Here is a 26,499-nt window from a genome sequence, read left to right as displayed (position 1 = left end):
TATGGCCACCATAGTGGTCATCCTGACAATCTGGTTATTGCAACTTCTCCTACACCAATGGTCATTTCACTAAAAAGACTTCTTGTTATGTCTAGATGGTTCTAAACAAAATTGTGGCGATTGACATCCAGTATGACTGCCACTACATCTGTCTTGAAAATTTTGTTATTACTACTCTTCTGGATAGGATGGATACATCAACATGGGATTTTCACTGAAAGCTTTGTACAATGTCTGTTTGAACCTAAATAAAAATGGTGTTCACCTGATGTCCAGCGTTGCCACCATGGCACCAATCTTGAAAATCTTGTAGTATTAAAAATAAAATATTAACTCACACGTGATGAAGAAATAGCCTTTTATTCCCACGCCAACACAATACTTTGACACTTAAAATTTATTTGTTCTAGTTCATAAATGATGTACGTCATTCATACCTTATTCACTAAGAAAACTGAAAGAATGCCACTCAATGGGACCCTTGTAAATTCTGAGGAATTGCACATGCCATATTACTTTCACTATGCAAAACAATCCAAAAACCATGCAGGGACAAAAGTTATTGAGTAAATAAGAGACATATACATATATTTATTAATATCACACAATTCTAGAACTGCATAAAATGTTTGGAATTACATGAAGAAGCATGTTAAATCACAAGGTGATGATAGCTGGAATAGGATGGTATTACACTAATGATGTATTCTAATATAAGTTATGTGACGTAGAAGACACTTCAATAACAAATACTATCTTCCTGTTCTCAAGTTGTAAAACTCTCAAGACAGATATATAAACCTCTGCTCTAATGATGTGAATGAACTTTCTTTTTCTTTTACAGAGCAGATAGACAAGTAAGGACCTCAGCAACATTCAAATTTTCCAATCCAAAAGCTTCAGAAACCTTCAGAATGAGTATAATGGGGATTCTGGTAATTCTTTTGATTGTTGCTGTTGACTACAGTTCTGCTTGCTCATGTCTTCAGAGACATAAACAAGACCATTTCTGCAGTGCTGAGTTTGGTGAGTAAAACTGAGTCATTATATACTCCTTACTGTTTTATTTTGCTGACATTTTTAAACTGTTCCAAAATTACAACATTAACCTCACTGAAGTCTTCAAAATCCAATACTAGACTGCTAATTGTGACAATGTAAGTCATTTCTAAACTAACGACAGATTTATATATTTAGAAATTTCCCTAGATGTGGTTTAAAGAGGTTAAGACAGTCTTCATCACTGTACAATTGTGAAAGGCCTTCATGCGAGTTGTTGTTGTTGTTGTTGTAGGGTTTAACGCCATTTTTCAGCACACGATAGGCTATACATGGCAGCCAGAATTAATGGTGGATGAAGAACCGGGGAAAACCCCAGAAAGAACCACTGACCCATGAGAAGCTACTAGCAAGCTTTCTCACATACCCACATTGGTTGAATCCAAGACTCAAACCCACGCAGACAGAGGTGAGATGGCAGTGATCCATAACGGAGAGTGATTTAGACCACTTGGCCACTTGGGGTCCCCCTTCATGTGAGAGTGCTTTTCATAAAATTTAGTCAAATTCTATCACACAATTTTTTAGACAAAGTTGTTCAAAGGTTGTTTTTTTAACAACAGCAGCTAATTTTATGGCAGATCAGCCAATTTCTTTTAAAAACTGCAAGCTTTTTTTTATGCCAGGATGTTGTCTGTCAAATTTGGGTGAAATTGGTTTAGCGTTTTTTTGGGGGACAAGTTTAAAATACTGTATATTCTGCAGATCAGGGTCTTTGTTGTTTGCTCTACTGATTACCCTAACAAACTGCACAGACCTAGATCTGTCAGTGCATTATGCAATGGCAGATCTGGGTCTATGCAGTTAGACTTGTCTTATAAACAAGTATATATCATAGCAAATGTCAACAGCTGTTGGAGGACACAAATAGACCATAAGACCACTTTGACTAACAACTGGGTGAACTAATGAACAAAATACTCTGCCTACCAATAATAGATTAGAAAAGTAGCAACAAGGAAACAAGTTGAAATGCAGGCAACAAAGGCAACATACTTTTTTAAAACTAAATACTTCTTTGTATGTAGAGGGATTTTAAAAATTATATTTTCTCCATTTAAATGATAAAGAAATAATCTCTGAAGTTAAATAATTAACCCAATTAAAAAGCTTGAGCTTGAACACACCACCCAACCCCTGAGTCCGAGTCCATATGGAGGCCAGCCACATGTAATGGCTGATAAGCCCAGCAATGATGGATATATTGGACAAAAGTGTGACACCAGATGGGGTTAAAAATGATGACAACTTTAGGTGAGATCTGGATATTACAGATGTAACACACACACACACTTTGCAACTTTGTGGCTTTTATTCACTTCACAATGACAACATGTAGAAGAGTGATTGCTGCTGGGAAAAAACCTGGTGCCAAAATCTAAATCTTTTGGTATATCATATGTGAATTGTTAAAATCTGTTACACAATTGGCATAAAAAAGAAAATAAAGTTTATACTTTGACAATATTTGCAAACAATGACTAAAATACAGTACTATTATTTATTTCTTTTAAATGCATTATTATTTCTACAGAAGCTTCCCAATAAGGTTACTAGCAGACAATCTTCTGTCCATTTTACCTGGACGATGGGCAACCAGGCATTTCTCCTGTATGCAACCACAAAAAATTGCTCATTTTGAACAAGGCACACTGATGCAAAATCAGCTTATAAAATTACCAATACAGATACTAACAAAAAGCCTGATTTGCATTTTGTTTATGTGTTTTGTAACAGTTTCTTGAGAATATGAATTTATTTCAACTTCCAAACACCAAATAAAAAATCAATTGTAAAATGGTAAGCATGACACAAATATGGCTGCTTATGACATTATTCAGGATCTATCTATAAACATCTGTGGCTTTAAGAATTGAACTGTTTCATGAAGTCAGTGTATAATCAGTTTTCGAGCTTGATGACTTCATGAAATTCTGTGAAATATGAAGTTCAGTTCTTAAATAACTCCAGTTCTGGCATTTCAGTGGCCAAGGTGCATGTAAAGAAGGAGGAAATTGTGTACAACAAGCAGGAACAGGTTGTGAAAGATGAGAAGACAGAAAAGAACACAACCAAAGTGGTTCGCTACCCAATATTACGCAAATATCACCTCAAAATAACCAAATTCTTCAAGGGAAAGGTAAATACTTATATCTAATGTATATGTATTTTATTTAATTATATTTTGTGCAAGTTTATATAATCTGTCATTTTTGTTTTCAAAATCTATTGCAGGGTAGAGATATGATCTTGAAAAACTTTAAAATCATTATCAGTGAAACATTATGAAATTATGTGAAAAAATGACTGGTTGAATGTAGAGAAAACTCTGAGGCTAAAATGTCAAATAATATCCAGGTAGATTGATATATATGATATAAAAATAAATATAATAAAATTCAAAGCAAAAAATACCTTGATCAATTTTATTATTATACAATTTATTTATTGAGACCATGGTCACAGAAGTAATGAAAAAGAAAAAGATAACTAGCAAGAGGGGCAAAAGTTGGTTAAGATCAACATATTTTTACAAAAAAATATTGTTCTCTCTCATCAGTTTGTTACAATGTTTTTCAAAGAAACCTACACTAAAATATGCCAAGGTTATGGAAGATTTTGGTAACTATATAAGTATTATGTCTATGTTTTACAGGAGGTGGAACAGCTGCCTAACAACTCACTAATCTATGTAAAAACAAGTTATTATGATTCAACCTGTGGGGTCCAACTTAAACCAAGTACAAAGTACCTTATTTCAGGTAAAACAATATCATGTATGGTAAAACACCACCTACGTATGTACAAATTATCTTGATTTTTCACTCATTAGGGCAAAGTGAATGACCTCAGGACCTACAGTTATATATATATATATATATATATATATATATATATATATATATATATATATATATATATATATATATATATATATATATATATATATAAAGGAAAATCATTTGTCAGTACAAAACCTTTGCTTGGCTGTTTCAGGAATTCTGGATAATTGACATTTGACTTATGTGTGATTTGGATTGCTTTAACATCGCAATTTTACAAATTTCCAACTACAGTATATTGCTACGATAATTTTCAACTATATTGCTATGATGTCTGCAGTGTGGCACTTTATAGTGATGTCTAGCACTGGTTATCATGCTGCAGACATACAGCATTATGTCCCACCCAGTCACATTATCCTGACACTAGGCCAACCAGTCCTAACACTAACCTCTTAATGCTGAAGTCTTTGGTTTGACTCGGCCAGGATTCAAATCCGCAAACTCCCACATCCAAGACTCTAACCACTTAGGCCACTGGAATGGTCCAATTGACTGTCAACAACTGCCATGATATTGTGCCCACAATGATATATCAGAATGTAGATAAAACCAAGGTATGTTAAATACAACTAATATGAAAGAACTTTAACTATCAAGTATAATGCAAATTTTCAATTACTGTAACCTTCAACCCAAGGTCAAAGGGGCAATTATGTTTCATAGAATCAATATTGTCTTAGCTTCATAATGATCCATTTCAAATAAATTAATGATAGGGTTCAGCAAATACAACTGAAGAAAAAACTTTAATAAAAACCTTAAACTGTTGATGATGTAACCGCTAAAGCTGACACAATGTGACTGAAGAAAACATAGCTTTCATACAAGATCCACCTTGTGCCCTCTAAGTCAGCACACTGGGTATAATGCACATAATGTAATTTAACAAGCAGATCCAGTCAACTATACAGTGTAACTTCAGGTGTGTAGTAATCATCAGCAACTTGTGATCCCTTTCTTTGTGACATTGTCAGGAATGCTTGTGGTCCCTTTCTTTGCGACATTGTCAGGAATGCTTGTGGTTCCTTTCTTTGTGGCATTGTCAGGAATGTTTGTGGTCCCTTTCTTTGTGACATTGTCAGGAATGCTTGTGGTCCCTTTCTTTGTGGCATTGTCAGGAATGCTTATGAACCTCATTTTATGATTGTTGTCTTATAACATTTATGTCAACTACCACAGTCAAATACAATTTTAGTAAACTACCACACAGTCAAATACAATTTTAGTAAACTACCACACAGTCAAATACAATTTTAGTAAACTACCACAGTCAAATACAATTTTAGTAAACTACCACACAGTCAAATACAATTTTAGTAAACTACCACACAGTCCAATATAATTTTAGTAAACTACCACACAGTCAAATATAATTTTAGTAAACTACCACAGTCAAATACAATTTTAGTAAACTACCACACAGTCAAATACAATTTTAGTAAACTACCACACAGTCAAATATAATTTTAGTAAAGTACCACAGTCAAATACAATTTTAGTAAACTACCACACAGTCAAATACAATTTTAGTAAACTACCACAGTCAAATACAATTTTAGTAAACTACCACACAGTCAAATACAATTTTAGTAAACAACCACACAGTCAAATATAATTTTAGTAAACCACCACACAGTCAAATATAATTTTAGTAAACTACCACAGTCAAATACAATTTTAGTAAACTACCACACAGTCAAATATAATTTTAGTAAACTACCACAGTCAAATACAATTTTAGTAAACTACCACACAGTCAAATACAATTTTAGTAAACTACCACAGTCAAATACAATTTTAGTAAACTACCACAGTCAAATACAATTTTAGTAAACTACCACACAGTCAAATATAATTTTAGTAAACTACCACAGTCAAATACAATTTTAGTAAACTACCACACAGTCAAATATAATTTTAGTAAACTACCACACAGTCAAATACAATTTTAGTAAACTACCACAGTCAAATACAATTTTAGTAAACTACCACACAGTCAAATACAATTTTAGTAAACAACCACACAGTCAAATATAATTTTAGTAAACCACCACACAGTCAAATATAATTTTAGTAAACCACCACACAGTCAAATATAATTTTAGTAAACTACCACAGTCAAATACAATTTTAGTAAACTACCACACAGTCAAATACAATTTTAGTAAACTACCACAGTCAAATACAATTTTAGTAAACTACCACACAGTCAAATACAATTTTAGTAAACTACCACACAGTCAAATACAATTTTAGTAAACAACCACACAGTCAAATATAATTTTAGTAAACTACCACAGTCAAATACAATTTTAGTAAACTACCACACAGTCAAATACAATTTTAGTAAACTACCACAGTCAAATACAATTTTAGTAAACTACCACAGTCAAATACAATTTTAGTAAACTACCACAGTCAAATACAATTTTAGTAAACTACCACACAGTCAAATGCAATTTTAGTAAACTACCACACAGTCAAATACAATTTTGGAAATAATACACCTTAAGTGTGCTTATTTCCATAAACTCATTTTCTCCCATTTATACTATGATGAACTTGCCACTGTTTGTCATTTTTAGCACAAATTACACTGATAACAGCATAGCTACGTATGCACAAACTACACTGCCAACAACATAGCTAGGTATACACAAACTACACTGCCAACAACATAGCTAGGTATGCACAAACTACACTACCAACAACATAGCTAAGTATGCACAAACTACACTGCCAACAGCATAGCTAAGTATGCACAAACTACACTGCCAACAACATAGCTAGGTATGCACAAACTACACTGCCAACAACATAGCTAGGTATGCACAAACTACACTGATAACAGCATAGCTAGGTATGCACAAACTACACTGATAACAGCATAGCTAGGTATGCACAAACTACACTGCCAACAGCATAGCTAGGTATGCACAAACTACACTGCTAACAGCATAGCTAAGTATGCACAAACTACACTGCCAACAGCATAGCTAGGTATACACAAACTACACTGCCAACAGCATAGCTAAGTATATGCACAGATACAAAAGCTTTAACCTATGAAAAGAAATACATTTATGAACCCTACCAGAATGCACCTACCAGAATGCCTGAAATGAACTGAATGCAAACCCTGACCATGGTGTGATGACTAAGGGATGGAAGGATGGACAATGGTCATATGCTCCAAAGTGCTGCTGTTGTGCCTAAATACCAAAATACCACGTTCTGAACTTCTAGTGGTCACCCACACCAACACCCTGATCCCCCACTGCCCAAGACCTCTGATATTATGTTCATCATCACAAACTCATATAGCAGACTGTAAACAGATTTGTTGGCCAAGTGGTTATGCTAAGGTAAGGTTATGAAATTGTCACATTTTATTCTCAGGTTTCTCTCAAGATGGGGTCCTACAAATCAACACGTGTTCCTGGGTTCAGCCATGGAACAGCCTGACAGTAATGGAGAAGAACGGAGTTCAGTATCTGTACAAAAAGAACTGTGACTGCAAGGTAAGTTATAAACAGTCATGACAAGGAAACTAATCATACTGGGTAATTTCTAAACTGATATCATTCATTGCAAAGAAAGTTCTTGAACTGGGAAATTTAAAAACAGACATCAAACTTAGTAAAGTAACTTCTCTTACAGGGTAATTTATCAACAGTCATCATACATGGCATGGAAAGTTTTCATCTTGGGTAGTTTATGAACAGTCATCATACATGGCATAGAAAGTTTTCATCTTCAATAATTTATCAACACAGTCATTGTACATGGCATGGAAAGTTTTCATATTGGGTAATTTATCAACAGTCATCATACATAGTGTAGAAAGTTTTCATCTTGGGTAATTTATAAACAGATATCATACATGGCATGGAAAGTTTTCATCCTGGATAATTTATCAATAGTCATCATACATGGCATGGAAAGTTTTCATCTTGGGTAGTTTATAAATAGACATCATACATAGCATGGAAAGTTTTCATCCTGGATAATTTATCAATAGTCATCATACATGGCATGGAAAGTTTTCATCTTGGGTAATTGATAAATAGACAACATATTGCTGGTCCTTAATAAAAATGGTGCTGCTTAGACATCCAATATGGATATTACTGGAGCCAGCTTGAAAATCCTGTAATCACTAACTCATCTGAATGGATGGTCATATCAACATGAGGTTTTCACTAAAAGACTTCTTATGATATCTAGGTGGTCATAAATTAAAATGGTGCCAATCTGACATCCAATATGGTCACCATGGCAGACATTTTAAAATTTGTTATTGCTGATCCTTCTACATGTATGGTCATATCAACTGATCATGGGGTTTTCAACACAAAACCTCTTAAGATCTCTAGTTGGTCCTAAATCAAAATGGTTCCAATCTGTTGTCCAATATGGCCACTATGGCAGCAATATTGAAAATCTTGCTCTCACAACTCAGTCTGAACAGAAAGTCATATTGATATGGGGTTTTAACCAAAAGACTTCTTATGATGTTCAGTTGGTATTAAATGAAGATGATGCTGACCAGATGTCCAATATGGCCACCACAGCAGCCATCTTGAAAATCTATTTATTATTATTCCTAAATGGAAAGTCTTTTTTTGAAATTTTTTATCTTTATTTCTCCCTAATGGATGATTATATCAACATGGAATATCACCAGTAGACTTGTGACACCTAGTTGGTCCTAAATAAAAACTGTGCCAGTCATACATCCAATATGGCTGCCACACCTATTTTAAAAATCTTATTGTCCCTACCCCCACCCAGTGGATGATCATTGTGTTAGAGGGTTATTACTCAAAAAGATTCTACATTTTGTTATCTTTTATTATCACAACTACATTTCAAAGAAGAAAAATTAAATACATGAAAGAATGCAATATAACAAAAAAAGAATTATTCCCAAGTACAATATTTATGTATGTATATTTATTCAGAAACATCACTGCAAATGAAAAAGAGATGCAGATATAGGAGATCTCATTAACACTGGATACATTTTTCTGTATGAATCAGTAAGGTGTAATATTTAAGTAATTCAAAGTACATTTATTTCAAGATATTCCAATATTTGCAAAGTAAATGTAACTGGGTCATTCCTTGAGCATTATGCACATTGTATCTTATCTGGGCCATTCCCAGGGCACTATGCAAATGTATCCTATCTTAGCCATTACCTGGACGCTATGCACTATGTATTTTGTCTGAGCCATTTCCGGGGCAATAAGCACATGTTTCTTGTCTGAGCCATTTCCAGGGCAATAAGCACATGTATCTTGTCTGAGCCATTTCCAGGGCAATAAGCACATGTTTCTTGTCTGAGTCATTTCCAGGGCAATAAGCACATGTTTCTTGTCTGAGCCATTTCCAGGGCAATAAGCACATGTATCTTGTCTGAGTCATTTCCAGGGCAATAAGCATATGTATCTTGTCTGAGTCATTTCCAGGGCAATAAGCACATGTATCTTGTCTGAGCCATTTCCAGGGCAATAAGCACATGTATCTTGTCTGAGCCATTTCCAGGGCAATAAGCACATGTATCTTGTCTGAATCATTTCCAGGGCAATAAGCACATGTTTCTTGTCTGAGCCATTTCCAGGGCAATAAGAACATGTTTCTTGTCTGAGCCATTTCCAGGGCAATAAGCACATGTTTCTTGTCTGAGCCATTTCCTGGGCAATAAGCACATGTATCTTGTCTGAGCCATTTCCAGGGCAATAAGCACATGTTTCTTGTCTGAGTCATTTCCAGGGCAATAAGCACATGTTTCTTGTCTGAGCCATTTCCAGGGCAATAAGCACATGTATCTTGTCTGAGTCATTTCCAGGGCAATAAGCATATGTATCTTGTCTGAGTCATTTCCAGGGCAATAAGCACATGTATCTTGTCTGAGCCATTTCCAGGGCAATAAGCACATGTATCTTGTCTGAGCCATTTCCAGGGCAATAAGCACATGTATCTTGTCTGAATCATTTCCAGGGCAATAAGCACATGTTTCTTGTCTGAGCCATTTCCAGGGCAATAAGAACATGTTTCTTGTCTGAGCCATTTCCAGGGCAATAAGCACATGTTTCTTGTCTGAGCCATTTCCTGGGCAATAAGCACATGTTTCTTGTCTGAGCCATTTCCAAGGCAATAAGCACATGTTTCTTGTCTGAGCCATTTCCAGGGCAATAAGCACATGTATCTTGTCTGAGTCATTTCCAGGGCAATAAGCACATGTTTCTTGTCTGAGCCATTTCCAGGGCAATAAGCACATGTATCTTGTCTGAGTCATTCCTAGGGAACTATGCACATTGTATCTTTCTAACACTACCATGTAAATTTGGTATACACTGAAGTAGCTCTCTTCAAGAGAGTTCAAATACACACAGCTAACCGAGTTATACTCATCCAATAAAGACTATATTATTTATTATTATTTATTATTATTATTATTATTATTATTATTATTGTTATCAATAATATTGAATTTTAACAGGTGGTGATATCACATGGTCCAATGCTTATTGAAAGCGCCAGCGATGTGGAAAAAACATGTTCATGGAATGTTTGGACAGACAAAGACCAATGTTACGATCATCACAGCCTGTGTGTGCGAGACATTAATGCTGGCGAGTGCAGGTGGAGCAAAGATAAATATTTCAAACGCTGCATCAAAGCTCAACAGAATCGCTGGGGAATGGAACCCTGATTTTCTTCCCCTGATACAAGAACATTTATTTATTCTTTGTACATATCCATGTTGTGAAAAAAATATACTTTTGTGATACCGCCACTTTTAATATTACAGGTATGTTTTTATGAACAAGTCCAAAATTGTGGTTTTTATCATTCATGTACATTGTTACTATGTATAAAATAAATATTTACATCTCATCATTTTTCTAATGGACAAATCTTTCTATTTTGAAATATGTATGTTACAAGTATTGGTGACAAATGTAGGGCAAACAAAACAAACTATTCCAAATAAATTTGTTGAAAGAAAACAGATCATTCATTTCTACATCCAATGTTCTTCCTGCTTCTGAATCCATAATTTTCAATAAAATACCTTGATCAAATCTATGTTGTGTCAATCTATTAACAGAAACAGTGAGATTATCTTCTGTTGAGGTAATAAAGTATGTACTGCATATATTCTTTTGAAGGAAAACAACAATAAAGTGTGTCATCATCTTCTAGGCTGTTCTTAACTGATCCATGTGAATAACAGAAGTGAAAAAAACAAACAGATGTACCATATTTACCCACCTAAAAGTCAAGTAAAACTGCAAACAACAAAGAATCTGATCTGCTGATGCAGCATGCTTCTTTTGATCAGGGTCAATGTTGTTTATTCTACTGATTACTTATAACAAACTACACAGACCTAGATCTGCTGGCACATTATGTGATGGGAGATCTGGGTCTGTGTAGTTTACAGCTGGAAATGTCTTATAATCAAGTACATATGGAACTGTTACTAGCATTCTGGGAAATGGACATATACAAAATTGCAGTTTTTAACTTTGTGTAATACATCTAATGCCATTTACAGCTCTCTCCCTCTATACATGTCCAAAGCTGCTATTATTGTCAACTAGTTGATCTGCTTATATTTATATGTATATATAAAGACAAAATTATCATATATGACTTTCCAGTGAAACCCAAATGACAGAATGCTTTTGTTCTCTGTAACCTTTTTGAATTCATAATACTGGAAAGCATCATTAAATTGCTCAGCAAGATTTTTAGTTATGATAGCTCATATCACAGTTCTGTTTAAAGTCCCAATGACAAACACCAACTTTAAACTTTCATAAGAAATGTGGCTATTGTACACTCTAAATTAGTTAATACTGGCATATTCTGAGACAGTTTCATTCATATGGTAATTTATGAGTAATAAACAAGACATGCATCAATCAAATAGGTTACAATTTTCTATTCGTGAAATGAAAGCATTTGTCAGTTTGTATGAAGTTTACATTGATAATCAGCTGACATTTTTGCTACATCACTGACTGGTTCTTTAATACTTATTCACTTAAAAACACAATTTCAAACTTGGTTCCAGTCCTTGAGGATACAGAGAACCAGTCTAAGAAGAATAACACTACAAAAATGGCAAGTGATGGCTATTGTGAAACCTTCTTGAGATTATCAAACACTATTTTAGTAGCACTAAACTTGCAATAATGTCAATTACTAGAAATAGTTTAACATAAAATAATTAAACTTTAAATGCAGGATTTTGAAAGAAAAAACAAGTCTATCAATGTAATTTCAATCATGGAAAAATGTGCACTCTTGAATTGTTCATCCATCTATCATCAACTATGTACAGTAAAATTCATACACGTGGGCAGCCTTAGTAAAAGTCACCATTTTCTCATTGACAGCAGACATATTCATTTTAAATTGACCTCAATACATATATTGAAGGGGGGGATGTTGATCGAAAAGCATGCTAAGTAACATGGTCAGTGAACTCTTATTCTTGATTATTAATTTATTCATCACTTTAGCTAATCAAAAGATGAATATCGTTACATCAATATAATGATTTTCAAGCAGATAACGTAATCTTAAAACTTTGTTCATTATAAAAATATGTGAGTATACCTTTCAAATCTGCTTCATCAGCAAAACTGTATACATTGGAACATTTCTAATCTGGTACCTGACCACTGGAAATCACTGTGTCATATTAAACAATGATTATAGCATGATGAAATGAAATAGTAATAAACATAAATGCTGTTAATGTTTTTTGCTATTGTACTGAGAACATCCATCTTGACTAATCATTTTATGTCCTTTTAATCTGTATGGAAAGCATTTCTCTACGATGTGATAAAGGTGGTTCATTCGCTTCAGCAAGAAGAATTTCACGTCAGGATGGTTTAAATGCTCCTAGAGTGAGTCTTATTCCTTGATGATGAATTGGATCAAGCATCTTCAAGTAGGACTTTCTAGCTGAACCATAAATAAAGCAGCCATTGTCTTGTTTCGAGTGAATAAACGTTCTATATAAATTGAGGATGTCTTTTCTATCAGCACACCAGTCAGTGTGCAGTACTACTTTAAGTAGATCCAGAGATTTCAAACATTTAGCTTTCAAGTTCTTTATGTGTGGAATAAAAGTCAGTTTTCTGTCAAAGATAATACCTAAAATATTTGTTTCCTCAACAACTAGAATAGGTGTTCTTTCCAGCGTGAGTTTATGTTCATCATGATGTATTCATAACTGACAGAAATGCATATATATCATTTTTTATTTTGATAATTTGAAACCATTAGCATTGGCCCAATTTTGAATCTTGTTTATATTTTGATCTAGTTGTCTTTCATTTGTATGCATGTGCTTTGATCAATAACATATTAGAAAATCAACAACGTAATGGGGAGAAATCCACACCAGAACCCAAATACATGGTAATGTTTTTCATTTTGATGTTGAAAAGCATTACAGATAGAATGCTGGCTGGGGAACACCCATCTCTTACTCTTACATATCAGAAAGGGTGGAGCCCACTTGTGCTTTGAATTGTCTGTCTGAAAGTTCAATATGAAAAAGGGCAGACGGCCTTTTAGACCCAGATCATGTAGTTCATTCAATATCCCATAATTCTGTGTTGTGTCATAGGCCTTTTCTACATCAAAGAAAACCACTACTATTCCTTCTTTATAGATGCATCGTGAATAAATGTTTGCAATCTAACCAGATGATCATTGGTTCTATGGCCATATTGAAAGGTACTTTGAAAAGGAGATATTAAATTGTTAGTTTCCAAGTAACATGCAAGCTGAGAATTGATCATTCGTTCCATTTGTTACATGAAAGTCCTATATCTAATCAATGGGACACTACAGATACTGTGTTGCGTGAGAGATTCCTATATCTAATCAATGGGACACTACAGATACTGTGTTGCATGAAAGAGTCCTATATCTAATCAATGGGACACTACAGATACTGTGTTGCAAGAGAGAGTCCTATATCTAATCTATGGGACACTACATATACTGTGTTGCATGAGAGAGTCCTATCTCTAATCAACGGGACACTACAGATACTGTGTTGCATGAGAGAGTCCTATATATAATCAATGGGACACTACAGATAATGTGTTGCATGAGAGAGTCCTATATCTAATCAATGGGACACTACAGATGCTGTGTTGCATGAGAGAGTCCTATATCTAATCAATGGGTCACTACAGATACTGTGTTGCATGAGAGAGTCCTATATCTAATCAGTGGGTCACTACAGATACTGTGTTGCATGTGAAAGTCCTATCTCTTAATAATTCTATATATTTCTATTAATTCAACAAATGGTGTGACATCATTTTCCATCATTATCAATGCTATGGTAATATATTTCTAAGATCAACCAGTATTATCTTTTATCACATAGTTGGTACACTTTGCCTACAGTGTGTGCAGTTTCATATTTTTTATATTATACATGTGAACATATCACTTTATGTGATTCTAGTCAGTCCAATAAGCCTATGAAATTATTGTGCATTATTCTCTGTATTGATTGGCTGCGATTGGGGGAAAACTTATTTTATCCCTGCCTTCTGGAATATTTTGTTTTCATTGAACATTTTTGGCCACCATTTTTGATATCAACTCGCAAAAGAGAATTAGGGAAAAAATGGTTTCTGTATTGCTGATTTTCCCCCATGGGGGTTTATTGTGTCATGTATAACATGTCATAACATGAAAAATGGCTGAACCTCCAAGACAAGAACAATAACAACAAGTAAAACTAATTGTATTGCTTAGATGATAATGAGGGTGGGGTGGGGATGGATGGGCAGTATATCTGTGTCATGGAATCCACCCTATATACAAGCTTGGTTTAAATGTGAACTTACTGAAGTAAATGAATTCACTTTTGTTCACAGAAGAAAGTAGATATAAACTGATCTCCCCAACTGACAGAGCTTTATCCAACCACAGCATATTTATGCAGTAAATATGTGATGCAAGTCTGACTCAAAAAGAGATTTGTTTATGTCTTCTGTACAATCTAATGTTCCAAATCAAATACTGCATATATCCAGCCACAAATACATTACAGTAAATATGTGTATTTCTGCATCCAGTACTTTTCTTTTCACAAAAATATCACAACAATGTAATGTTTAGTTGTGAATTTCAACATAAGCACTCTTACTGTGTTGTGTAGGCCAACACAAACCAGTACTGTACAACTTATCAAACAATGTGATAGTATCATGGAGAAAACATTTTTGTGATTCTAATCTCTGGTATTTTGTTAGTGGCCAATTTATGGAGATCCAACATAGTACCTGCTAATGAAGGTCTAACTACAGGTCAAATAAAACCACATATGATACGCAATAAAGAAACAGTCTTCAGGATAGAACTTTGAGAAAAATAAATTATTTCATATTTGCAACTAATTAGTTTATTTTATATTTGCAACTAATTATCAAATTTTTTCTACATTTAATACAAAGAGTGAATAATGTTTACACACAAGTTCCTCTATAATTATGATCAGTGATGAGATAACGTCTGAAGGATGCACTGTTTATTTTTTCAACAGTGCATAAGTACATCAGGTAATGAGTATACCTATGCTATGTATTAAAGAGGTGAAGCTGACAGAGAAACACCGATATAAAAATATACTGGGCACAATAAAAATGTATTGATTGACATCACAATGGCCATTAGAACCTTCCGTCTTTTGATTCAAACAAATAATAACAGTTTTTGTTTATATAATCCAACTGACACAGAGACTGCTGAAATAATAATAATAATAATAATAATAATAATAATAATAATAATAACAATAATAATAATAATAATAATAATAATTATAATAATAATAATAAAATTACCTACTTCTTGACCCAATTGCCCCATATTAGAACAAAGCTATGAGGCAACACAGGTATTAAGAGAAATGAATGTATGGGATCATGTATTATTCCAGCTATCAGCATTAAGTGAATTGAGTGAAAGGCTGTTTGGATATTATAAACAAAACATGAAAACAAAATCCCCCTACTCCTTGACACCATGACAAAAGCAGTATAGAAATAAAAGTAGTTTGGGGCCACAAAATATTCAACATTTATACTTGATACACTAGATAATCATTTGGATGAATCAAGTTCTTAAAACACAATAGATGGATTCTAAACTAAGCAAAAGCTGTCCTGCATAATGACCCATGATCCCTCCAAGAATCTTTACCCAGAGGTAGCAGTAGCAAAATCCCCATAAGGTAATTATGTGATCATGTTATTTCTAATTGTCAGTGTTCCTCACTTCCTATGATACTTTTCTCTCTGGCCTTAATAAACAACAAATGTAAAAAAGTTCCTTGTCCTCCAAAACATATACCACTCCTCTAAATTTTATTTTAATAATCTGGCAACAATCTGATCTGCCCACATGGACCAATTACAATTTGTTGTCAACCTGTAGAGAAAAATACTAATGGTGATGTGCCAGGAGGCAGGAGCTAATTTCTAACACTGCTGGTGATGGAAGTTGTTATGGTAGTGGTGAAGCAATAAGTAAAGGAACAAATATCAAAACATTTTTTCCACAAATATGATGAATGTAGATGACAAAGATTGTGAAGCTTATTGATTATAAATGGCTAGGATGTGGATGTTTGTTGTATTTTATAACACTATGTACATTGTGGTGGTCAAGTGCTTGTTGCTAATGACTGCAATTCATGTCACACAAAATCATGGCCTGCAGAATACAGCACTGTACGCCATCTGTACTACGATGTACGTAATATGATTTCCAAAAGCAGAAGATCTAATTGTTGCTACTTCTGCCCCTCAAAAAGTCATAATAAACCTGCTAACTCTAATGAGACCATCTCAGCAAGGCAGTTGATATTTTTATGTAAGTCACACCAATTTTCAGTAAGGTGTAATGAATATCATGCATTTTAAAAGCTCGTAAGTGTCATCCCTTTCAGTGATGACCAAAAAAAATGGAAATTAAACATAGACCAGTGTTTCAAAAACTGCCATTTTAAACCCTATGGAGCAGAATGGCTTCTTGCAAGACTTCTCATCCTGACATAATCTTTGGGTTTTTTAATTTCTCATAACAACAGTAAACAACTCTCCTGCTGTGAGACCTATTCAAATTTACACATAATGTCCAATAAACATAATTGTTGCCATTTCTTCCTTTCTAAATCAAACGTAAAGACACTCCTTTAAATGCTCCTGTGCTTATTGTGTGAAATTATTAGATGATGATTGTTCCTAAGCTTTCAATGTGTTTTCATTTATGGGACAAAATTACTTGAAAATTGTTACAACAGTTTGATCATAAGGGCCTTTTGCATACAAATTGTAATAACAGTTGGATCATAAGGGTCTTTTGCATACAAATTGTAATAACAGTTGGATCATAAGGGTCTTTTGCATACAAATTGTTATAACAGTTGGATCATAAAGGCCTTTTGCATACAAATTGTCATAACAGTTGGATCATAAGGGCCTTTTGCATACAAATTGTTATAACAGTTGGATCATAAAGGCCTTTTACATACATATTGGTATAACAGTTGGATCATAAGGGCCTTTTGCATACAAATTGTTATAACAGTTGGATCATAAAGGCCTTTTGCATACAAACTGTCATAACAGTTGGATCATAAGGGCCTTTTGCATACAAATTGTTATAACAGTTGGATCATAAAGGCCTTTTGCATACAAACTGTCATAACAGTTGGATCATAAGGGCCTTTTGCATACAAATTGTTATAACAGTTGGATCATAAGGGCCTTTTGCATACAAATTGGTATAACAGTTTGATCATAAGGGCCTTTTGCATACAAACTGTCATAACAGTTTGATCATAAGGGCCTTTTGCATACAAATTGTTATAACAGTTGGATCATAAGGGCCTTTTGCATACAAATTGTTATAACAGTTGGATCATAAGGGCCTTTTGCATACAAATTGTTATAACAGTTTGATCATAAGGGCCTTTTGCATACAAATTGTAATAACAGTTGGATCATAAGGGTCTTTTGCATACAAATTGTTATAACAGTTGGATCATAAGGGTCTTTTGCATGCAAATTGTTATAACAGTTGGATCATAAGGGTCTTTTGCATGCAAATTGTTACAACAGTTTGATCATAAGGGCCTTTTGCATACAAATTGTTATAACAGTTGGATCATAAGGGCCTTTTGCATACAAATTGTAATAACAGTTGGATCATAAAGGCCTTTTGCATACAAATTGTTATAACAGTTGGATCATAAGGGCCTTTTGCATACAAATTGTTATAACAGTTGGATCATAAGGGCCTTTTGCATACAAATTGTTATAACAGTTGGATCATAAAGGCCTTTTGCATACAAACTGTCATAACAGTTGGATCATAAGGGCCTTTTACATACAAATTGTTATAACAGTTGGATCATAAAGGCCTTTTACATACATATTGGTATAACAGTTGGATCATAAGGGCCTTTTGCATACAAATTGTTATAACAGTTGGATCATAAAGGCCTTTTGCATACAAACTGTCATAACAGTTGGATCATAAGGGCCTTTTGCATACAAATTGTTATAACAGTTGGATCATAAGGGCCTTTTGCATACAAATTGTTATAACAGTTGGATCAAAAGGGCCTTTTACATACAAATTGGTATAACAGTTGGATCATAAGGGCCTTTTGCATACAAATTGTTATAACAGTTGGATCATAAAGGCCTTTTGCATACAAACTGTCATAACAGTTGGATCATAAGGGCCTTTTGCATACAAATTGTTATAACAGTTGGATCATAAGGGCCTTTTGCATACAAATTGTTATAACAGTTGGATCATAAAGGCCTTTTGCATACAAACTGTCATAACAGTTGGATCATAAGGGCCTTTTGCATACAAATTGTTATAACAGTTGGATCATAAAGGCCTTTTGCATACAAACTGTCATAACAGTTGGATCATAAGGGCCTTTTGCATACAAATTGTTATAACAGTTGGATCATAAGGGCCTTTTGCATACAAATTGGTATAACAGTTTGATCATAAGGGCCTTTTGCATACAAACTGTCATAACAGTTTGATCATAAGGGCCTTTTGCATACAAATTGTTATAACAGTTGGATCATAAGGGCCTTTTGCATACAAATTGTTATAACAGTTGGATCATAAGGGCCTTTTGCATACAAATTGTTATAACAGTTTGATCATAAGGGCCTTTTGCATACAAATTGTAATAACAGTTGGATCATAAGGGTCTTTTGCATACAAATTGTAATAACAGTTGGATCATAAGGGTCTTTTGCATACAAATTGTTATAACAGTTGGATCATAAGGGTCTTTTGCATACAAATTGTTACAACAGTTTGATCATAAGGGCCTTTTGCATACAAATTGTTATAACAGTTGGATCATAAGGGCCTTTTGCATACAAATTGTAATAACAGTTGGATCATAAAGGCCTTTTGCATACAAACTGTCATAACAGTTGGATCATAAGGGCCTTTTACATACAAATTGTTATAACAGTTGGATCATAAGGGCCTTTTGCATACAAATTGTTATAACAGTTGGATCATAAGGGCCTTTTGCATACAAATTGTTATAACAGTTGGATCATAAAGGCCTTTTGCATACAAACTGTCATAACAGTTGGATCATAAGGGCCTTTTACATACAAATTGTTATAACAGTTGGATCATAAAGGCCTTTTACATACATATTGGTATAACAGTTGGATCATAAGGGCCTTTTGCATACAAATTGTTATAACAGTTGGATCATAAAGGCCTTTTGCATACAAACTGTCATAACAGTTGGATCATAAGGGCCTTTTGCATACAAATTGTTATAACAGTTGGATCATAAGGGCCTTTTGCACACAAATTGTTATAACAGTTGGATCAAAAGGGCCTTTTACATACAAATTGGTATAACAGTTGGATCATAAGGGCCTTTTGCATACAAATTGTTATAACAGTTGGATCATAAAGGCCTTTTGCATACAAACTGTCATAACAGTTGGATCATAAGGGCCTTTTGCATACAAATTGTTATAACAGTTGGATCATAAGGGCCTTTTGCATACAAATTGTTATAACAGTTGGATCATAAGGGCCTTTTGCATACAAATTGGTATAACAGTTGGATCATAAGGGCCTTTTGCATACAAATTGTTATAACAGTTGGATCATAAGGGCCTTTTGCATACAAATTGTTATAACAGTTGGATCATAAAGGCCTTTTGCATACAAATTGTTATAACAGTTGGATCATAAGGGCCTTTTGCATACAAATTGTTATAACAGTTGGATCATAAGGGCCTTTTGCATACAAATTGTTATAACAGTTGGATCATAAAGGCCTTTTGCATACAAAAATGAGTAGATGAAAGTTCTGAGGTACTCCTTTAAAGCTAGCTGATTTCCTGATCATCTCAACAGAATCTAACTAATAATATATTAAATCTTATCCAGACCTGATGTTAATCCTGATCCAGACCAAATCTAGATAAGTCATGATCTGGATTTGTCTACCAGTACAGTGATTGTATTTTCATATTTTTTTCTACTTTTCCATAAGTCTGTAATTTAAGAGCCATTTCAGTAAAACTTACAGTCAATTCCCAAGGATTGGCAGTGTGTGATACTATAGCACAGACTTTGTGAGACAAACAAGACAATGAGAGCAGAGTTTTCCCACACTGGAAAAATGAGAGCAGAGTTTTCCCACACTGGAAAAATGAGAGCAGAGTTTTCCCACACTGGAAAAATGAGAGCAGAGTTTTCCCACACTGGAAAAATAAGCTGTACAAGATGGTCCCTCTTTTTTTTTTTTTTTATAGACACAATATTTACAAGTATACCTTGGAGGAGTGACTTGACAGGATGCTAAATGAATACCTGTGAGGCAATAAATTTTATACACCCAAAAAAAAGAAGAAATAGTTCGAAACTCACCCACAAATTACTCACCATTTCCCTGTGATTTGGGTAGTATGCCTGTTCAATCAGTGGAAAGTTTTCCTTCCCAAGCTTACGCTGGATCTGTATCAGCCGTGCAAACTGTAAACGTTAATAAACAATAACTTAAAATATAGAAAAAGTTAGTAAATAAATAGGAAACTTGTTGGCATATAGCAACAACATCAAACATTGAACTATTTTCATTGGACTTGTAAATATTTGACTTTTGTCACAAATTTCTTTCAAATGTTATATGAATTAAAAAGCATCATGCCACAGAAAAAAATCAACTATGAATTCCAAAGAGAGAAAAGAGAAAAAGTAGTGGGCTAGAGTACTGAAAACTGTTCTTGAATAGTTCTGTGTTTGGAAGTTTCTGGCAGCAATTGAACATAGAGTTAGCATATTAATAAACTATATAATTAACACACTTTTTGATAATTTTATTTTAAACTTTAAACAATGTCATTGCATTTTTTATAAATATTCTTTCTTTAACAGTGACTAATTACAAAGAGTTCATCTTTGTATTATTTATTACTGGTTCATCCTAAATTCTTCTACAGGCCCATTTTTGAAGCCTGAAAATCTTTGTTCAGCCTGACTTGTCACAAGTTCCCCAAATCATGCTGAATATTGTAAAACTCAAAATGCAATTGGATTTATGACTTTATTTTCTTTGGCATGAAAAGAATGTGCCAAGACCATTCAACAAAAATAAGTATTTTATCATATGTAACCATCTGTAAGATGACATTATTATAACTGATATTAGGTGTAAGGGTGCAAATTTCTGTCGGTCTATAAAGAGCACATTAATTTGGGCAAGAGAACAATTAATTAGATTTATGGGGACAGGTGCATGTTAAATCACTATACTGCAAAGATTTTTAATGTCTGTGTTATGAGAGGAAGTGATTCTTAATTAAGCCTTTGTTTATTTAACTGTCAGACAGACTGGAAAGAAAAGGTTAACTTCGATCTTTGTATCGAAAATGTCAGAGTTGAAATTGTCCAGAATCAGTTATCTGGAACTCTAGAAGTCAGGCTAACTGCAATTTTGGCAGCTAGTTAAAAAAGGCGGTAGATATATTAATCCTGATTGGTTATGCTAAAAAAGGGGGGTGTTTCCCTCAAGAAATTTCTTGGTTTTAATATGCCCCATTGCAAAATTTAGTCAGTCTATGTCTTCCTGCAAGAGGAAAAATTATAGGTGACTCCAAGATTGAATTTAGAAGAAATTATCTCGTAAAACATTTATCTAAGGGACCAGATGTCTGGAAAGTAGATGGACACAATTCTGGTGGCAGAATCGAGCAAAGCTTGAAATTATGAGGTATTTGCCTCAATCTCATGTAATTCATTGATACCAATATAATGATTTGCTTGAATTTATTTGTTTATATTTGCATGAAGTTATTTCTTTAAATCCGTAGATCAATTTTCTTGATAAGAGTATAACTGTATTTGAGTTCATCTGTCTGAATTTGTACAATGATCTCCTTTATATAAGTTTGATGAATTGTTTGAATCTGTCATCTTGATTGTTATAGGAATCAGGGTATTCTAAGAATTTCATGCATTACTTTAGTTGATATGAGTTACGAGAATCTGTGTGAATTCTCAAATCTTAGATGGTTTCACGTATGATAAAGATTTGAGTGCATATTGACTGAAATTAACATTGTCAAGCCATGAAGTGAGATTTCATATATGCTAAAGACTTGAATGTGTGTATTTGCTGAAAACAATGTAGTTAAGTCATATAATGAATTTCATTCATTCATTTGTGTAATTCAGATGAGATGGGAACTGTTATGTCTCGTGTGATGTTAATGTAAGTCAGTGATAAAATAGCCATTAGGAAGTATATTAATCTTATGAATCTAGGTTTGTTAATGGTCTGCCATGTTTGGCTTGACCAGATAGCCTTTAGTATCTGTTTGAATTCCGATAGGACCATATCTGACATAAAGAGAGGGGAGTAATGCGCTATTCCCAGTAGGATATCTGACACAATATTTAGATTGCTTCTCTGTTTATTTTGAAAGGGGAAATAGCTCCACTGACATATCTACATACCTACTTATCCATGTATCTACATACTTATGTATCCACCTACCCGCCTATCCATCTACCTAAAGTTTGAGGGCCGCAAGAGGCAAGAGAATAGAGAATTTGGAGAAGAAAAAAGCGAATGGGCCAAGAAGAACAGCCACAGTGAAGTTGGAGTGAACCTGAAATAATGCAGGTTATGAAGTTGTACAAGGCAATGACTTTGATTGTTCACTCGATTCTATGATGAACCAACTCTATCATTTAAAACAGATCGGCTATTTATATAAGTATATTTGTGTTTTAAATTTGGTGAATGATTTATTTCAAAAGAAAAGTGTATCTTCTTAATGTAATGTATTATCATAGAAATGCAACATGCATTCTAATATTGAATTCTGGAGAAGTATTTTACAAGACAGAAATAACAAGTATTTTACAAGACATAAATACCAAGTATTCTCAAGACAAAAATGCCAAATATTTTACAAGATGATAAAAATACCAAGTATTCTCAAGACATAAATACCAAGCATTTTACAAGACATAAATACCAAGTATTCTCAAGACACATAAATACCAAGTATTCTCAAGACATAAATACCAAGTATTCTCAAGACACATAAATACGAAGTATTCTCAAGACACATAAATACCAAGTATTCTCAAGACACATAAATACCATGTAGTTTACAAGACATAAATACCAAGTATTCTCAAGACATAAATACCAAGTATTCTCAAGACACATAAATACCAAGTATTTTACAAGACATAAATACCAAGTATTCTCAAGACATAAATACCAAGTATTCTCAAGACATCAATACCAAGCATTCTCAAGACAAAAATGCCAAATATTTTACAAGATGATAAAAATACCAAGTATTCTCAAGACACATAAATACCAAGTATTCTCAAGACATAAATACTAAGTGTTTTCCAAGGCATAAATACCAAGTATTTTACAAGGGCTTAATGTGCCACTCACTAACAGTGGGTTTCTGGTTCAAAATCTACCCAGACCTTCTCAGGTAAGCTGTTGAAGTGTGTTCCTGATCAGGGCTTGAATTTATTCACATTACATTATGGGAGTTTCTGGTCTAGGCTTTAGTTTACTTCTATTGCATCAAGAGTGTTTTTGGTCAAGGCTTTAATTTCCTCCCATTGCATCATGGGTGTTTCTGGTCAAGGCTTTAATTTCCTCCCATTGCATCGGGGTGTTTCTGGTCAAGGGTTTAGTTTCCTCCCATTGCATCAAGAGTGTTTCTGGTCAAGGGTTTAGTTTCCTCCCATTGCATCAAGAGTGTTTCTGGTCAAGGGTTTAGTATCCTCCCATTGCATCAAGAGTGTTTCTGGTCAAGGGTTTAGTTTCCTCCCATTGCATCAAGAGTGTTTCTGGTCAAGGGTTTAGTTTACTCCCATTGCATCAAGAGTGTTTCTGGTCAAGGGTTTAGTTTCCTCCCATTGCATCAAGAGTGTTTCTGGTCAAGGGTTTAGTTTACTCCCATTGCATCAAGAGTGTTTCTGGTCAAGGGTTTAGTTTCCTCCCATTGCATCATGGGTGTTTCTGGTCAAGGGTTTAGTTTCCTCCCATTGCATCATGGGTGTTTCTGGTCAAGGGTTTAGTTTCCTCCCATTGCATCAAGAGTGTTTCTGGTCAAGGGTTTAGTTTCCTCCCATTGCATCATGGGTGTTTCTGGTCAAGGGTTTAGTTTCCTCCCATTGCATCAAGAGTGTTTCTGGTCAATGGTTTAGTTTCCTCCCATTGCATCATGGGTATTTCTGGTCAAGGGTTTAGTTTCCTCCCATTGCATCAAGAGTGTTTCTGGTCAAGGGTTTAGTTTCCTCCCATTGCATCAAGAGTGTTTCTGGTCAAGGGTTTAGTTTCCTCCCATTGCATCAAGAGTGTTTCTGGTCAAGGGTTTAGTTTACTCCCATTGCATCAAGAGTGTTTCTGGTCAAGGGTTTAGTTTCCTCCCATTGCATCAAGAGTGTTTCTGGTCAAGGGTTTAGTTTCCTCCCATTGCATCAAGAGTGTTTCTGGTCAAGGGTTTAGTTTCCTCCCATTGCATCAAGAGTGTTTCTGGTCAAGGGTTTAGTTTCCTCCCATTGCATCAAGAGTGTTTCTGGTCAAGGGTTTAGTTTCCTCCCATTGCATCAAGAGTGTTTCTGGTCAAGGGTTTAGTTTCCTCCCATTGCATCAAGAGTGTTTCTGGTCAAGGGTTTAGTTTCCTCCCATTGCATCAAGAGTGTTTCTGGTCAAGGGTTTAGTTTCCTCCCATTGCATCAAGAGTGTTTCTGGTCAAGGGTTTAGTTTCCTCCCATTGCATCAAGAGTGTTTCTGGTCAAGGGTTTAGTTTACTCCCATTGCATCAAGAGTGTTTCTGGTCAAGGGTTTAGTTTCCTCCCATTGCATCAAGAGTGTTTCTGGTCAAGGGTTTAGTTTCCTCCCATTGCATCAAGAGTGTTTCTGGTCAAGGGTTTAGTTTCCTCCCATTGCATCAAGAGTGTTTCTGGTCAAGGGTTTAGTTTCCTCCCATTGCATCAAGAGTGTTTCTGGTCAAGGGTTTAGTTTCCTCCCATTGCATCAAGAGTGTTTCTGGTCAAGGGTTTAGTTTCCTCCCATTGCATCAAGAGTGTTTCTGGTCAAGGGTTTAGTTTACTCCCATTGCATCAAGAGTGTTTCTGGTCAAGGGTTTAGTTTACTCCCATTGCATCAAGAGTGTTTCTGGTCAAGGGTTTAGTTTCCTCCCATTGCATCAAGAGCGTTCCTGGTCAAGGGTTTAGTTTCCTCCCATTGCATCAAGAGCGTTCCTGGTCAAGGGTTTAGTTTCCTCCCATTGCATCAAGAGCGTTTCTGGTCAAGGGTTTAGTTTTCTCCCATTGCATCATGGGTGTTTCTGGTCAAGGGTTTAGTTTCCTCCCATTGCATCAAGAGTGTTTCTGGTCAAGGGTTTAGTTTACTCCCATTGCATCAAGAGTGTTTCTGGTCAAGGGTTTAGTTTACTCCCATTGCATCAAGAGTGTTTCTGGTCAAGGGTTTAGTTTACTCCCATTGCATCAAGAGTGTTTCTGGTCAAGGGTTTAGTTTACTCCCATTGCATCAAGAGTGTTTCTGGTCAAGGGTTTAGTTTACTCCCATTGCATCAAGAGTGTTTCTGGTCAAGGGTTTAGTTTCCTCCCATTGCATCAAGAGTGTTTCTGGTCAAGGGTTTAGTTTCCTCCCATTGCATCAAGAGTGTTTCTGGTCAAGGGTTTAGTTTCCTCCCATTGCATCAAGAGTGTTTCTGGTCAAGGGTTTAGTTTCCTCCCATTGCATCAAGAGTGTTTCTGGTCAAGGGTTTAGTTTACTCCCATTGCATCAAGAGTGTTTCTGGTCAAGGGTTTAGTTTACTCCCATTGCATCAAGAGTGTTTCTGGTCAAGGGTTTAGTTTTCTCCCATTGCATCAAGAGTGTTTCTGGTCAAGGGTTTAGTTTACTCCCATTGCATCATGGGTGTTTCTGGTCAAGGGTTTAGTT

At 34.8% G+C, this 26,499-nt stretch overlaps 2 protein-coding genes across 3 annotated transcripts in view; one reads left to right on the top strand and one right to left on the bottom strand.

The window, feature by feature from the left end:
- LOC149787544 (synapsin-like) overlaps nt 1-26,499 on the bottom strand; it is a 406,386-nt gene that overhangs the window by 219,284 nt on the left and 160,603 nt on the right. For both annotated transcript variants that reach the window (XM_089973694.1, XM_089973695.1), the window contains exon 6: nt 20,931-21,020. In XM_089973694.1, the coding sequence (XP_089829820.1) occupies nt 20,931-21,020 (90 nt within the window). The remainder of the gene's footprint in view (nt 1-20,930; nt 21,021-26,499) is intronic.
- Nucleotides 807-10,999, top strand: LOC149787545 (metalloproteinase inhibitor 4-like). Its single transcript, XM_089973687.1, has 5 exons — nt 807-1,026; nt 3,045-3,199; nt 3,716-3,821; nt 7,305-7,426; nt 10,414-10,999. The coding sequence occupies exons 1-5, from the start codon at nt 915-917 to the stop codon at nt 10,624-10,626; spliced, it is 708 nt and encodes a 235-aa protein (XP_089829813.1). The 5' UTR covers nt 807-914; the 3' UTR covers nt 10,627-10,999.

Source organism: Sinohyriopsis cumingii, chromosome 11 (assembly GCF_028554795.1).
Source record: "Sinohyriopsis cumingii isolate HCF-2022 chromosome 11, ASM2855479v2, whole genome shotgun sequence".
Classification (NCBI taxonomy): domain Eukaryota; kingdom Metazoa; phylum Mollusca; class Bivalvia; order Unionida; family Unionidae; genus Sinohyriopsis; species Sinohyriopsis cumingii.
The sequence above is the reverse complement of the archived record's forward strand: the minus strand, read 5'-3'. Positions and strand labels throughout refer to the sequence as shown.